Source organism: Salarias fasciatus, chromosome 2 (assembly GCF_902148845.1).
Source record: "Salarias fasciatus chromosome 2, fSalaFa1.1, whole genome shotgun sequence".
NCBI lineage: Eukaryota > Metazoa > Chordata > Actinopteri > Blenniiformes > Blenniidae > Salarias > Salarias fasciatus.
The window spans coordinates 11,341,904-11,357,247 of NC_043746.1; the positions used below are offsets into that span (position 1 = coordinate 11,341,904).

Here is a 15,344-nt window from a genome sequence, read left to right on the forward strand (position 1 = left end):
TGTCCCGCCTTCCCGTTTCTGATTGGTCTACTGACGTACAAAGGGTGGGACTTACGTGTGACGACGTCAGAATATATCCAATTGGAACGTGAATCCACGAACGTCATCGGGTGTGGACCAATGAAAGATGACCATGTTTGGGCATGGGCTTGGTTTTATGCCTGCTTTAATACCGTAACTGTCCTTTTCCCCGTCGCCTTACGCCAAGGGTAGGGGGTGTGCATAGGCAGAAACAAACCTATGCTTAAAACTTTCTTAAGTGAAAGTTCATACTTCCACTAGTTTGTGTTTTAAGCCTCTTTTCACTTGCTTACTTAAAGCCAGTGGAGGTTTTCCCTCACCGCTTGTATTTTTGAGAACATTCAGGACAACGCTGACATCCAAGGTAAGTTAACGTATCATGTAAATTAAGCGATTTATACGAGTTGATGGTGCTGTTTGGTTGAAAACCAGCACCTTCATCGAAAAATGTACGTGACAGTCTGTGTTATTCCTAAGAAACACATGATCGCTACCAGTCTTGTAATTTGATTTGAGCTAGCAGTTAGCGGTGTCAGCTAACAGTTACGCCGAAACATTACTTTCTGGAAATATTAACTCGGATTGTATCGCATTACTAACAGACACTAACATTATATTATAGAGTTTTCTTTTCATTAAAAGTTTGATACCATGAACTGTGTTATCTTGTTGGGTTGTTTCTGTTGTTGTGGCCGGCTTCTGGTTAGCCCTGGGCTGGCTGTGTGCGGCAGGGACATGTCCTGACATGGTCCCACTGACACACAGGAGGCCTTCACGGCTGACACATTCATGAACTGCACACACAGACTCAAGTGACTGAAACCCATCGCAGACAAGATGTTTGGATCCCTACACTGACCCAGATGTGATCGCACAGCGTTTATGCTCACTGAGAAATCTTTGTCGGGCACATCCTTGTGTATTCGCTCGTATCTCCCGTCTCGTCCAGTTGGGTCCAGTTCAGTGACAGCTGTTTAGAGAAGTCTGTTATTGGATAACTTGCGCATTTGGAAGCTCCCCAAATACCACAGAGCAATCCCAAACACTTCAACTGCTCTGTTTTCATGAACACACCACAATTACCTTTTGACAAATTGTTCTAGTTGTTGATGAGGAATTTTGAAAGCCTCCCATGGCTGCTGCCAATCTATTGGTCTGAATATTCTGAAACATGTTCTCAATCAAAACGGCTGATAATGCTTCAGAATAGAATGAGATTAAGTTATTTATTTGTTAATTCAACAGTTCAAACAAATGTTAATTCTATTGGGGTCATGGGGTTTTAAGTAAGAGACTTGATGTCTCATATTTTGAACCATCCATGCATTTTTGTGGAAATTTTATTAATTTGGCATCATTTGTTTTTTGTCTCATTCATACAGTTCCCTGTGAACACAATAATTGTTGTATTATTCATAATAATTGTGCATGTAGTGCAGCGTAATATTTAGTCTGTTCAATAACTTGTGATTCTGTTGTTTTTCTTTAATTTTTTTATACATGAAGTAAAAGCAAAAAACGGACTTAAGGGCCAGAAACTAAACAGCCTCGAAATTGAGTAGTTATGTAAAGGGTTCAGAGGTTAACTTGTGTGCACTCTTCAGTAATCAATGGTTAAAGGATGGCTATAGATAATTGGTCAGTTTAATGCATTTCAATACTCTGTCACTAGATATATGGTGCTTAGTGTTTTCCTCACAGCAGTTCTTGAGAAATTGTCATGCAAATACACAACACCTGGAGGTTCATGCATTCCTCAGGATAGATATTGTGATAGGAGTCAAGCATTATTTTTGGATTGTTGGTTTCATTTAAATTACGTTTTCTGTGCACGCAGATGATTGATACAGTCACCGGACCCGCACCACTGCCCTTTGCTGTTCAGCTCAAGGCCATGATTGATGTGGAAGGTCGATACCAACCAAAGCTGGGTGGTTTGAGGCTCATCGAGAGCGCCCAGGACAACGGCCTGAGAATGACAACTAGACTGAGAGAGATGGAGGTGAAGGACCTGCTGTCTCTGACCAGGTTCTTCGGTTTCAGCTCGGAGACCTTCTCGCTCGCCATCAGCTTGCTGGATCGATTCCTCTCTGCAATGAAGGTTTGTGGCTGCAGCGATTCCTGGCATTGTTTGAAATGTTCAAAATCATTTCGCGTTGAGCTGTAATCCACCGTCTCCTCTAGATTCAGCCAAAGCACCTGTCCTGTGTGGGCCTGTGCTGCTTCTACATTGCCATCAAGTCCTCTGAAGAGGAGAGGAACGTGCCGTTGGCCAATGACCTGATCCGCATCAGTCAGAACCGCTTCACCGTGTCTGACATGATGAGGATGGAGAAGATCATCATGGAGAAGCTCTACTGGAAGGTGAAGGCCCCCACAGCCCTCCGCTTTCTCCGCCTCTTTCACCGCCACGTTCAGGAGCAGCTGGATGCTGAGAGGTACGGACAGACGGTCACATCAACCTGCAGGGCTGAACCATGACTCAACAAGATTACATTTACGCTACTAAAATGTGTCTTCTCATATTTGGCCTGAAAGATAACACTAGCCAAAAATATTTTTAGCCAGCAGGCACAGACCTATTTGAAGTCATGTAGGAAGAAAACACATGGCTAAAAAATGATTATCTGAGCCTTTCAGTATGTAAATCCCTTTGTTTGATTTTTGTCACTAAGCTGACTGAAGGACATCAGTGTCTAATCAAGTCGGCTCAACTTCTGTGTACACTTGCAATGTTGACACTAAAAGCTTTTCTCTTTACAGCAAGAAGATACTGAGCCTTGAGAGACTGGAGGCACAGCTGAAAGCCTGTCACTGCTCATTTGTCTTCACCAAAATAAAGGTAGTGCTCTCTGACATTATAAATAATGGACTGTTTCCAGCTGGAAACCTATTAAAAGAGCTCATAAAGTCGAGGTTATGTTTCCACTCATTATGATCTTGTTGCATAGCGAAGCAGTCCAGGTGTGAAGTTGAGGAATTTTGTGCTTTTAGTTTTTTCTCTTAACTGTTTTAAACCGTAGATTAAATATAGTTTTTAGGAAAATAACCTTTTATTTTTTGCCTTCCCCGCAGCCATCCTTGCTTGCTATGGCACTCCTGTGTTTCGAGGCCCAAGAACAGCATGATCCGGAGCACGTGGACAAAATATCTGAGGTCCTGAAAAACCTGCAGCAGCAGCTTAACGTGAGTTACCATGCTGAAGCATCTGTTGATCGATACCAGTTTTGAAAATGTGCTTGCTCGAATGACCAACAGCGGAGCAGAGTGGGATGTGTTGCTTTAACTGTGGAACACTCTGCAGATCAAAGACGGGGACCTGGTCTGTGTGCGGGAGTTGGTTGGAAAATGCCTGGATGAGTACGCCACCACCAAGTGCTTCAAGCCCAACGGCCAGAGACTCCGCTGGGTTATTTCGGGAAGAACAGCACGTCAGCTGAAGCACAGCTACTACAAGATCACTCATCTTCCCACCATCCCCGAGTCAGCAAACTAAAGCCTGGGCGTACAAGTGGGTGACACTGAATGTGGCGAAACAGAACACCTGTCCCCGGAGTTACGTCGCCGTTTTCTGGCTAGGCGTAACTTTTAGGGCGATTTGCTCACATTCCTGTCCCACATGTACAGCTCTACTAATTTTCCTTACAGATATTCATCTGCGATGATGGATTTCTTTAAGGAAAAGCTAAATTGGCATTTTCTGAAATTGTTTTGTCATCCTACACCGTTCAAGTGCACTGTATCTTTATTCAATCTGTCCTGCAGACGAGGAGTAATGCTTTGTCAGAAAGGTTGTTCCTGCTGCCATCTTGCTAAGTTTTACTTTCTTGGTTGAGTTGCTTGCCCAGGTGTACAGTGTGTTCTCTTTTAAATCCGTACCGAGGTGTTTGGCGTTTCCTGGAACGGGTTGCTGGTTTAAAGCTAACAAGTATAGAACCACCTAGGTCCTCAGTCCACCATGTGGAAGAGGAGGGAGAAGGATTTTGTGAACAGCAAAAATGGAACCAAGAAATCAGGCCCAAAATCCTTAACTCTCACCCTAGGTTGCTAAGCTGTCCTGAATGCACACTCCTACCCAAGGTGATGATTTTTTATTTTTTGTTTCCCCCCCTCCTCGTGGACGTGGCGAGGAAACTGGTTTTCACCGCCGAGGTGAGGCCAGTGACGATCCTGTCATTTACGGCTGAGCGCGCTGTTTAAGCCTGAATGTAGACAGCAGTTACAGATGCGTTGTTTTCCCCAATTTGTGGACACAGAGTGAAGCACAAGTGCCGATTTCATTTGTGCTGAGAACACTAAAGAAGTTTGTCATTGCAGTGGAAATGTGGGTTGGGATTTCCCTGGTTGTGTCTCTTTAGTGATGAAAACGTGTTCTCGGATTGCAAATGGATAATCGAACACACCATCTGATTAACTCATGTGCTTGTACCTTTCAATAAAACTTTATTGAAAAGCTATTGCTGTGCAGTTTTCTCCTCATTATTCCACATTTAAGTATCCATAACCCTTGAACTTTTCCACATTACAACTGTTAAATCGTTGAGATTTTTTTGGGATGTATTGAAAATGATAGTTTTAATCTTTTCCCCCCAATTTAATAAGTGTGGGATGCAAAAGTATTAAAAAATAACCAAACAGGTTGAATATCTGAGGCCTTCACGGAACAGCTATACTTATACTGAGATTAGATTTGCACACAGGTGGACTTCTAAAGGCACTTGGATGCTGGATTTTTTTTCTTCCAGGCTATCAGAGCCACACTTCACAATATTTGTGAAAAAAATATGAAAATCATGCATGATTTTCCTTTCACTTCACACTTCTGCAGCACATGTTGGTCTGTCACATAAAATCTATTTACATTTGTGGTTGTAACGTGACAAAATGTGGAAAAGTTCAAGCTATGTGAGGATTTCAGGGAGCAACCAGATAGTTTCCATCATCCTATGACCTGAAGCTTAAAAAAAACAAAAACAAAAAAAAAAAAAACACTCAGTCCTTGGCAGTCCAGATGATCCACAGCACAGTGCTGATGTGTCTATTTTAAGTCTTACAGATCAGACAACTCTTAATTTTTCATCACAGACAAGCTTTTCAGTCCTGGAGCTTTGCACTTGGTGGATGATGAGCAGACGGACATCTCCAAGGTTTGCATCTTGGGCAAAAGTCACTTTTGTAAATTGGAAAAGTCCGGACCACCACCAGCAAAATTCCCAGAGATCTCGGCGCCACTGAAGTCAAATCCAGGATTCTGAAGAAGGAGAGCACAATTTACTGAGATTCACTGGACGAACTTATCAAATCATAAATTTGGCAATTTTCTTCTACCATTTATTAGTTTTATAGAAAAACAATGCGATTTGCAAAATGAATAGCTTTTAATATTTGAAAGTTATTTGAATAAATGTATTCGTGGCTTCATTTCTGCTTTAAACTCACCTCTCGCTGAAACCTCTCCAAAGTGAGCTTTCTCTGCATCTGGTCCTGGACCCAGGCGTTGGCGCAGTACTCCCCCTCCAGCAGCGAGGACCAGCAGTTCCCTGCCTCTCGGTTTGTTTTCATCAGAATGATCCGGATCAGACATTTATCTTCTGAAGAGAAAATCAACCCGACAAGAAGTGGCATGAGTCTGACTGCCATCCAATAAAATGTGCGAGAAGTTTGGGAATATTCCAACCTACCGAGTGTCCAGGTGGCTTCGTCTGACACAGTCGTATCGAATAACTTTCCCTGGAAAAATGTTAACAGAAAAATTAGCAAACTGTTAGGTTGAGAAATGTAAACAGGACTGAAAGCCTGTTTCTACCAGAACTAATAGCTCCAAACAAATGTGTGTGTAACTGACATGTCAGTTCAAAATGACACATTTTGATAAATCAAGTTATGAACAGACTGGTTCCTAATAAATACAGAATCGTTCAAATTAAGGAACTGCATAGCTCTACTTTAACGCTTTAGATTTATATTCACAAATTTTCTGCTATATTCAAACTTAATTGCACTAAATAGCACAGTAGGGATTTGTACTTATATCAGGCTCAAATATGAAGATACAAATGATCATAGACTTCCATCAAGCCAATAAATTATAGATTTTTCTAAATTGCCCAAATCAGTGAGGCTATTAGACCTGAGAGGGGCAGCTAAGTTTGAGCAGGACATGTGTTGAGGAGAGAGAGTAGCTATATCAGACAAGGGATGTTTGAGATGGAGCTGTCAGACAGGAGAAGACGAAAAAAGAGAAAGATTTGTGGATGCACTGACGGACAATGTTGAGAATGTTTTGTGAGAGTAAGGAGCTACAGTGAGATGAGGCCGTCAGCACTCAGAGCACAACTATCTGGCTCAAATTTGGGTTTCGAGATCTGTCTGTGTAAAATTTGCTGGGTGAATGTACAGACACACATGTTGTGTGTGCGTGGATTATTCCAGTTTCTTCCCAAAAGTCCAGAAACATGGATTTCAGCCTAATTGCTGGCATTATAATTGTGAATGTGAGACTGTCTGTTCTAGACTGGTGCCATGTCCAGTTTGCGTGTTTTGCCTTCACAATAAGACGCTTCAAACATGGCTGTGATCGGATGTGTGATTGCTGATCTCTGTGTTGGCCCTTGGGATCAATTCAGCCACTAGGCTGATGGACAAAGTCAAGTGAGGTGCCACTTGCTTTTGCCTGTTTATACTGAACATTGTGGAAAAAACAGTGAGCAAGAGTTTGGATAGAACATTTCAAAATATCATTACATGTCCTGATAGATAGATAGATAGATAGATAGATAGATAGATAGACAGATGACTGCCAGAAGGAACTTGTTTTTTTTAAATTTGTTCCATGTATACTGTATAATATTTCTGTTCTTCTGTTGACCAGAACATCAAAGATGGGGGAGCCAGTCAATGCTCACTGATATAACTTGAAATTCCTCTTGGCTGTCTGCCATGAGTCTGTATAATCTAGAGGTAAAAGCAGCCGACAGACGTGATCCAGACTGATTCTTACAGTAAGAATCTTACTTATTCCTTGCCTAGTTAGTTATTCTAAATGGTGTCACTGGACTCTCTCCCACCTTGATTATTTCTTTCCCTTTGACGTGCAGCTCGATGTCTCTGCTCCCCAGACGGCACTTGACCTCTTTGGCGGAGGTCCCGTGAGGCACGTTGACTTCGACGAAGACCTCCTCCATGGTCTGGGACCAGGACCCCCAGGGGGTCTTGCAGGGGACGACCCCGCTCTTCTCCTCGAAGTGTACCGACATGCTGCGGCTCCTCACCGGCGGCGAACGGACGAGATAACGCTTCAGCTGCTCTCAGAGTCGGTTTCCGGTTTGCCGGTTATTCATACGGTATTTACCTCAAACGAATCTAACGGAGAAGATTCACACGGACGCTTTTCACTATTTAGAGGTTTCAATTTTCAACTTGATGTTTTGGTTCCTAGTCGCCGGAGCTTTTTCTTCTTCGCTGTATTCGTCCAGTTCCGTTTGTGAGGAGCAGAGCGGCTCCAGCGCCCCCTGCTATCTGACAGTAGTAACTACAAGTGGACAGACAGGTGGAGAAGCCCTGCTGCAGCCTGCTGCTCCAGCTCCTTCCTGACAGCCTGACATGAAGCAGCAGAGCTGCTGCTGCAGAGTTCAAGACAAAAAAGTTATAATAATAATAATAATAATAATAATAATAATAATAATAATAATAATTTGAAGTTATGTATTTATTCCTTTATCATCAAAGGTTGAACATGCAAATCAGGTAAACCAAATATTCTTAATGTAGTATTTCAGTAATTTTATCAGAACCCAAACCCGTTTAGATGTTATAATTCAAATGACTGATTTCCCCCGTATTCAATCCTGACAAATTCATTAAAAAAAAAAAAAACTCTCTTTAATGTTTAGTGTATCTTCAGGTTTAACAAGGACTTAACTTTGTGGATGCTATCTACTAACTCAATTTTTTTTTCTACACATTTAAGGTTGAGTTTAAAGTGCCTTCATTGTCCACCACACAATTCAAACGAGGGAGTCACTGAGCCTCTACATAGACATATCTTCTCTTCCTTTTCTGTTTTAATTTGTCATAATGTAATAATGGAAACCTATGCATAGTGATATATGTTAGGCAAAATTAAGATTAACCATGGTTTGTAATGCAAATTTGGGTTTTTAATCTGAAATGCTGACGAAGCTTCTATATGTGCAGTATGCATTTTCAGAGGTTTCTTGATACCTTAAACATTTACACAGATATGCATTGATATCTTGTTTAGAAGTTGTAATTACTAACTATAGCATGCCCTCCTGCAACCATGATTTTTCTGATCAAGCCAAGTCAACTACAGTTAACTTGAAACAAGCCACATGACCCACATGGCAACAGGTAAGACCTATGGTTGATTATAACTTCACTGGATACAAACTTTTAATTTTATCCACCAAACTGCTCAAAAAATGTTGCATCATGTTCTGCAAGTTGACTCTTTCAGGGTAATTTGGCACAACAAGAAGTTTGTCTAAAAATGGAGTGGCTTTGCTAATCTGTTAATTAGATTACTGCTCCTGCTTCAGTGCTTCCTGTATCCTCACACATTGCTACCAGTCACTTCAACGCCTCATGAAAGGAGTCTTCCTCTGCTTTCACATGGTGTTTTCATGCGTTATGACTTGCTGGAGAACTTGACATAACAGTTGATGTATGTTGTTTGGGATGGCGAACCACTCATTACATCTTGTGATTTTAATCTGCTGGATCAGGTAGGTTATCTCTCTTTACTTAAATGTGAATCTGACTCAAGTGACTTCATGGATTGTTTTTTTTTTTTTTCTCTCTGCAGCCTAGCTAACGTTTGGGGAAATGAAAAAATATTCTCGGACAACATTACTCGTATTTTAGATAGACTCCTTGATGGTTATGACAACAGACTGCGGCCTGGTTCTGGAGGTAAATCAAATCCTCATTGCCAATCGACAATATTGGGTCAAACTGCTTCTATGCTGCAGGATGCATGGTACAGGTGTGTTCCACTGTTGCAGGTGGTGTCACGGAGGTGAAAACAGACATCTTCGTCACCAGCTTTGGACCTGTTTCAGATGTGGAGATGGTAAAGATCCTGCTCCTCAGAGGAGATCTATAAGTGCTGACTGTGGGAGATATTAGTGCTTCAGTGACCAGCCTTATGGGCATTCTGCCATCAGACCATCTAATGAGCTTTAATCTGTTTGACCAGCCTTATAACTCCATTATTGATGGCCTCTAAATCAATATGACAACATGTCAGACAGCGGAAATGGCTGAATAGATTGATTAATGGTTATCTGGGATGAGTGGCATCCATCATTGCCTCATCATCTCTCTTTACCTTTCAGCGTCTGTTGAATTGTGTCTCCAGTGTTATGAAAGCTCACGAATGAAGTGATGGGATAGGACAGAGATTCAAAATTAATGGCAGAATTTGGAATCCTAAGTTTGACAGAGCATTTGCTTTTGTACCCAGTTATATAACTGATCTCATGCTCTTGCATCAGGAGTACACCATGGACATGTTCTTCCGTCAGATGTGGGTTGATGAGCGGCTGCAATTCGAGGGACCCACAGAAATCCTGCGGCTGAATAATCGCATGGTGGACAAGATCTGGACGCCGGACACTTTCTTCAGGAACTCCAAGAAGTCAATTTCCCATAACATGACCACACCCAACAAGCTCTTCAGAATTATGCAGAATGGGACCGTTCTCTACACCATGAGGTGATCTTCGAAACAGAAAGTCCAAGTGTTTTTGTTTTATTTTTTTTTCAATGTGGGTAGCTCCTTTTTTTGTTCTCAGGTTGATGATTGAAATGCATTTCTGTGCCTGTGATTTCACTTGATGTTAGACTGACGATCAGCGCAGAGTGTCCAATGAGGCTGATGGATTTCCCCATGGACGGCCACGCTTGTCCTCTCCGGTTTGGAAGCTGTGAGTACTGCAGGATTGTTCTAAAACAAAATTCTAATGTGCACATCTAAAACTGTAATCAGCCCTTTGAGTGTTTTTCTCAATGCATTTTCCATTTTAGATGCGTACACCAGCAGCGAAATTATGTTCACCTGGAGGAAGGGGCCAATAGACTCTGTCGATTGTCCCAAAGAGTCAATGAGTCTGCTGCAGTATGATCTTGTGGGGCAGACTTTGTCCAGTGAGATTTTCAAAGCAAACACAGGTAACGCTGACTCTGAACTACGTCACTGTTTTTTTTTTTTTTTTTTTTTTACTCAGATGTCATAACACTGTTAACTTCACACTTGGAAGTTTAATTAAAAAAAAAAAAATTCTCATTAGCTGATAAATCCACAAATAGAAAGAGGTCAAACGAGTTTGATCTGACTCTTCACTTCTGTCCGTTGCTCAGCCGCAGCAGGCTGGGATGAGAGCGGAGGCTTCCCTGTGCAGCCATCTAAGATGCTTAAGTGGTCAGGTCTAATATGCACGGCGTGCCTTAAAAAAGAACCACACTGTTTAAAGCCCAGTGGCTGCATAGACATGCACTGTGTGTGTGTGTGTGCGTGTGTGTGCGTGTGTGTGCACATTTTCACTTTCAGAAGAAAGAGAAGTGCTTCCCTGCTGTGAACCCAACACATTCCTGGAATAGAGAGGAAAGGATGAGGCGGGCTCCAGAGCGTGGAGATGAGGCACATTTAGGAAACACAGAGCGAGAGAGGGAACATCAGTGTGTGTGTGTGTGTGTGTGTGTGTGTGCTCGTGTGCATGATGCGGCGTGTTGTTGGTCCGTGGATGTCTGCATGCATGTGTTTAGACAGAGCAGGGCAGTGTTACGCGTAGTGGCACCGCATGCTCCCCTCCAGCCCCCGCCCCGCTCGCTCCATGTTGATTTTATCCCAATTTCAGATGTCTGCTGTGCTCCCTCCCGTCCCGCTCTCCTCCCGCCTCTCTCCTCTCCTCCCGACTCTCACCGGCTATCCCACAGTTCGCAGGCTACTCGAGTACAAAACACATGGATACATCTGTGTGTTCCCTCTATTTCAAGGGCGCACAAGGGCATCCGTCCTGCTCCGTCCCTCGGGGCCGCTTCACACGCGCTGTTTGTCTTGCAGGTCACTACTCTGTGCAGGTGGTCCATTTCCACCTGCAGAGGAAGCTGGGCTACTACCTCATCCAGACCTACATCCCTCTGATAATGGTGGTGGTGCTTTCACAAGTCTCATTCTGGATTAACAAGGAGTCGGTTCCTGCTCGCACAGTTGCCGGTGCGCCGCCCCGAACCCTCCCCACCACATTAATGTGCATCAATGAGGCTGATAATGTGAATCATGAACACTTGTCTCTCCCTCAGGCATCACCACAGTGCTGACCATGACCACCCTGAGCATCAGCGCCCGCCAGTCTCTGCCCAAAGTCGCCTACGCCACCGCCATGGACTGGTTCATCGCCGTGTGCTTTGCCTTCGTGGCGTCGGCCCTCATCGAGTTTGCGGCGGTGAACTACTTCGCCACCTTGCAGGCCCACCGTCTGAAGAAGCTCAAAGCCAGACAGGACAAGCTGGAGGTGTTGGCTACTGGCAGCGACGATGAGGACACAGTCTCAGTAAGCAATTTCTACAGATATAGTGTTCAAACGCCAATCTGATTATTTTGTGGCAATGCATGCTCTCAAGAAATAACCAGTGCGATGTAATTAAAAAGTGGAGAAAAAGACTGTTTTTTTTTTTTTTTTAAAGGGAAGAACTGTTGATTAACAGTGGGGAGATGAATTCATACATTGCCTAAAACTGTTAGAAAATACTTTTCACTGAGCAATAGGGTTTGATAAATAAATTAGAATAATGAGTCAGTGTCATCATTAAGAAAAAGATCTAATATGAATACTGATGGATCTCACTCCTGAGGATACATTATCAGGCTTTAGAAAGACACCTACCGCATGGTTGAGGTAGTTTAGTGACATTGATTCTGAAAATCTCTTGACAGAATTAAAATTTCATATCATAATTCAGACACTGTGGAAAGCAAGGGCTTAACAATTGTGTGTTATTATCATAGGAAGAGACACTCCTCATTTTCTACAGGCTTCCACTGAAATTTCTACTTCGCTGAAATAAGTGTGGTCAAAGAACTTACGTTTATGGAAACCTCCTGAAAATATATGGTCATTAGTTGACCTTTTGAACAAACTCAACCATAGAAACACTCCACCTGTCAGCGGATCTGAGGCAGCAGTGCCAACCACTGCACAACAGTTTCATTCTAAATCAAAGATAAAGCAATTTGTTTTAAATGGAACATGCTTTTAGCAGTGATGTAGTGTTTTTGCACTTGTCTCGTTGTCCAGGATGGGATCAGGGGCCTTTCTCTGTGAAGTTTGCATGTTCTTCCTGTGTGCTGATTGGTGACTTTAGCTTTTCCCCATAGGTATGAATGTGAGTTTGAGTTTTCTCTGTGGTGGACTGGTGACCTGCAGGTATATTTTGCTGATGTAAAGTCAGGGCTTGCTGCTGGAATAACATATTTACATTACATGAATGTACAAAGTGCTCTTATCCTTTCCAAATATGGCAACTCAGCACAGAAACATTTCAAAACTGCTTGAGCACTGACTGTCTACAGAAACAGGAAGTTACTGAAGTCAGCAGCTGGAAGAAAAAAAAAAAACCAATGCAGCATTCTTGAATATAAACCAACCCTTGAACCATACACAACTTTAACTCTGCGTTCAGTGTAAAGTAATAGGATATGTGTGGCTTGAAATTTGGAATGAAAACCACCCGCTCGACGGCATCAGTCGCCTCACACTTCACATGTGTTATTGAGCTCATACTGTCGAATGCAGCAGCAGCAGCAGCAGAGCCTCCAAAGTGTTGCAGGCAGTTTGATGCAGTGATGTTAAGGCTGAACAGATGCCTGCAGCTTCAGATGTAGAAAATAACAAATCATGCCACAGACAGGGGCTTTTCTATGCATTTCCAAGTAGTCACTCTGCCTCTTTCATTCCCCCCATTCAGAGCACAGCACACATTAAATAGTAATGTGTGCTGTTGTAGTCCTCTCATCTCAAGCTATATGCTTTATGCTAATACAGTAAGCCACCACAGCGTCCTCCTGGGATCCGTCTCACGTGTTGAGCTCATGGTTAGATGCTTTAAAAATAGCTTCAGTGTGAGAACAGAGAACAACTCCAGCACTCCTCCCTGTATAATCTCCTAACCATCCTATAGGCATCCAGCAAACTACCTGCTGCGCTCTATAGAGATGTTGGCATACCATTGAGAGAGGGAGAGAGGGCTCCTGTGGGACCAGATATCGCCTCCAGCGCTTCATATGTGGCGCGGGCCTGTTGAAATTATCCCCCATGAAGTTGCGGCACGGGCTTGTCATTTCTCAAACGGCCACCCTAACCCGACCGCCGCTCTTTCCCCTCTTTCATCCCGCTCTCAGCAGTCGGACAACAACCCTCGGGAAGGCCTGAAGAAGAGGAATCACTCGGTGTGTCGCAGCGAGCCGGACGACACTCCCCCGCTGCCCATTTTCCTTCAGCAGGGCTCCGCGTTTCCCCAAATCCCACAGCTGGCCGGCACCAGTCCCATCGACAAGTACGCTCGAATCCTGTTCCCACTGTCCTTCGGCCTCTTCAACTTTATCTACTGGTACATCTACCTGGCCAAAGACACCATGGAGAAGCCCAGGTATCCACGCTGCGTTTTCTTGTTGCAGTTCCATCCATCGATCTGGTGCTTCTATGAATAGAACTCAGATGATTAAGGGGAACATGATGGCATTGCATGTTATATTAACTCTCAACAAATCTATAAAAAATAAATACATAAACTTTTTCAGTCAAGTGCGACAAGCAGGCAGAGCGATTGGAAGGGTATCCACTATTTCAACGATGAGATGAGATTTAGAAGACAACAAAAAAAAACAAAAAAACACAACAGACGCAGGATTTATATTTGTATATACTCTGTATCTCAAAAGGCCTCATTTCTTTCTCACTCCGCTCTTACGATAGCTTCAATGGAGCAATAACAGCCCACAGTTTTTGTCAAAGACTTTTATCTAGGCAGTAAAGACATCAATAATTTCTGATGCTGAAACAGCCCCGGGAGTTGTAGGCGAAAAATAAAAAAATAAAAAAAAGAGAGAGAGAGAGAGAGAGAGAGAGAGAGAGAGAGGGAGGAGAATGATGTTAGGTGGCGTTGTTGCTGCACTGACGCCAGCACCGTGGCTTTTATCATCATCATAGATTTACAATACAAAAGGGGGTTGGGCGCTCGGTTAATTTGAGAAGTAAAGTAAGCTCTGTGGTCTTTTATATAAGGTTTACCTGGAGGCTGGCAGAGCCCCGAGTCCTTCTAATGACAGCACTGCTGCTCCGTGGGGCTCCGCAGGGACGGAGAATCACACGAGCCACAGCTCACTTTGTACATTAACCACATGAAAATGTGACTGTTCACTTTCCCGCTTATAAGCGAGCCACTTATAGAACACAAAGCTCCATGTCCAAGAAGAAAAAGAGAGCGATACAGTGCAAAAAGACAGAGAGAGGGAGAGGCAGCGACGGGAGAGAGAGAGGGAGAGAGAGAGAGAGAGAGAGATCTGTTATGTAACGTTGGGGAGTGCAAATCTGCTCATCATGCTTCTCATGTTCCTGTCAGAGAATTTTTATGGTTGTTTTGTTTATAACGTTCTGCAGAATAATGAGAGAGACAAGATGGGGAGCATGAGAATAGCCGCATCACATCTCTTCCCTTTATATTATCGCCAAGACTTCCGCTTTGCTACTTTTCAAGAAGGCAGCGAGGGCGCGGGGAGCACAGGAGCAGTTTTTGGCTGTGCGGCATGCTGCAGCGAGAGCGTCTCTGAATGTGGAAACAGAGACGGCGTCTGCACGCTCCCCTCACGCTCCTCACTCTGCCGCGTTCTGCTCTCTGCAGGGACATGGAAATCCAAAACTAGGAGCAGCCGGAGAGAGGGCACGTGCAGCCGGACAGACCTCCAGCATCCACCCAGCGTCACCTCACCCTCCTCCTCCTCCTCCTCCTCCTCCTCTCTCACTCCGTGAACAAGCTCTCAGCGTTCACTCTGCTCTCATCTGACAGAGGAAATGAATCAGAAACTCATTTATTCTCCTGCTGCACATCTATTCATTTCACAGGCTGTGACCACTGCCCACTTGTGTTCTGATCACTAACTGAAGAGCTGCCCTTCACAGGCCTCAGTCACTCTGTACCCCACCACACACACACACACACAACTTCTCAGACCCCGTGCCGAGACAGACGCCACGCACATACATGATGCTCAGACGCACGAACCAGGAAACACATCAAAAAGA

The 15,344-nt window shown here is 43.6% G+C and overlaps 3 protein-coding genes across 3 annotated transcripts; 2 read left to right on the forward strand and 1 right to left on the reverse strand.

Moving 5' to 3' along the window:
• The first annotated feature begins 167 nt into the window (after window positions 1-167).
• Window positions 168-4,476, forward strand: ccng1 (cyclin G1). The gene is made up of 6 exons (XM_030106551.1): window positions 168-385; window positions 1,859-2,122; window positions 2,206-2,459; window positions 2,785-2,863; window positions 3,097-3,207; window positions 3,326-4,476. Exons 2-6 carry the CDS (start codon window positions 1,859-1,861, stop codon window positions 3,515-3,517), a joined length of 900 nt encoding a protein of 299 aa, XP_029962411.1. The 5' UTR covers window positions 168-385; the 3' UTR covers window positions 3,518-4,476.
• nudcd2 (NudC domain containing 2) lies at window positions 4,264-7,480 on the reverse strand. Its single transcript, XM_030106562.1, has 4 exons — window positions 7,089-7,480; window positions 5,703-5,751; window positions 5,461-5,612; window positions 4,264-5,272 (listed from the first exon to the last, which is right to left on the reverse strand). Exons 1-4 carry the CDS (start codon window positions 7,275-7,277, stop codon window positions 5,189-5,191), a joined length of 474 nt encoding a protein of 157 aa, XP_029962422.1. The 5' UTR covers window positions 7,278-7,480; the 3' UTR covers window positions 4,264-5,188.
• A 276-nt stretch (window positions 7,481-7,756) lies between these two features.
• Window positions 7,757-15,213, forward strand: gabra6a (gamma-aminobutyric acid type A receptor subunit alpha6a). The gene is made up of 10 exons (XM_030114127.1): window positions 7,757-7,767; window positions 8,849-8,955; window positions 9,048-9,115; window positions 9,540-9,760; window positions 9,889-9,971; window positions 10,072-10,215; window positions 11,108-11,260; window positions 11,347-11,597; window positions 13,445-13,692; window positions 14,944-15,213. Exons 1-10 carry the CDS (start codon window positions 7,757-7,759, stop codon window positions 14,963-14,965), a joined length of 1,308 nt encoding a protein of 435 aa, XP_029969987.1. The 3' UTR covers window positions 14,966-15,213.
• The last annotated feature ends 131 nt before the right edge of the window (window positions 15,214-15,344 follow it).

Bases quoted from the DNA above. Each gene is read 5' to 3' on its own strand.
- nudcd2 (XM_030106562.1), bottom strand. From the start codon at position 7,277: ATGTCGGTACACTTCGAGGAGAAGAGCGGGGTCGTCCCCTGCAAGACC. The intron at 5,613-5,702 runs GTAGGTTGGAAT...TTTTCTCTTCAG, and splicing joins CGAAGCCACCTGGACACTCG to AAGATAAATGTCTGATCCGG. The intron at 5,273-5,460 runs GTGAGTTTAAAG...CTCCTTCTTCAG, and splicing joins TGGAGAGGTTTCAGCGAGAG to AATCCTGGATTTGACTTCAG.
- gabra6a (XM_030114127.1), top strand. The intron at 8,956-9,047 runs GTAAATCAAATC...CCACTGTTGCAG, and splicing joins ACTGCGGCCTGGTTCTGGAG to GTGGTGTCACGGAGGTGAAA. The intron at 9,116-9,539 runs GTAAAGATCCTG...CTCTTGCATCAG, and splicing joins CTGTTTCAGATGTGGAGATG to GAGTACACCATGGACATGTT.
- ccng1 (XM_030106551.1), top strand. From the start codon at position 1,859: ATGATTGATACAGTCACCGGACCCGCACCACTGCCCTTTGCTGTTCAG. The intron at 2,123-2,205 runs GTTTGTGGCTGC...CGTCTCCTCTAG, and splicing joins GATTCCTCTCTGCAATGAAG to ATTCAGCCAAAGCACCTGTC. The intron at 2,864-3,096 runs GTAGTGCTCTCT...CCTTCCCCGCAG, and splicing joins TTGTCTTCACCAAAATAAAG to CCATCCTTGCTTGCTATGGC.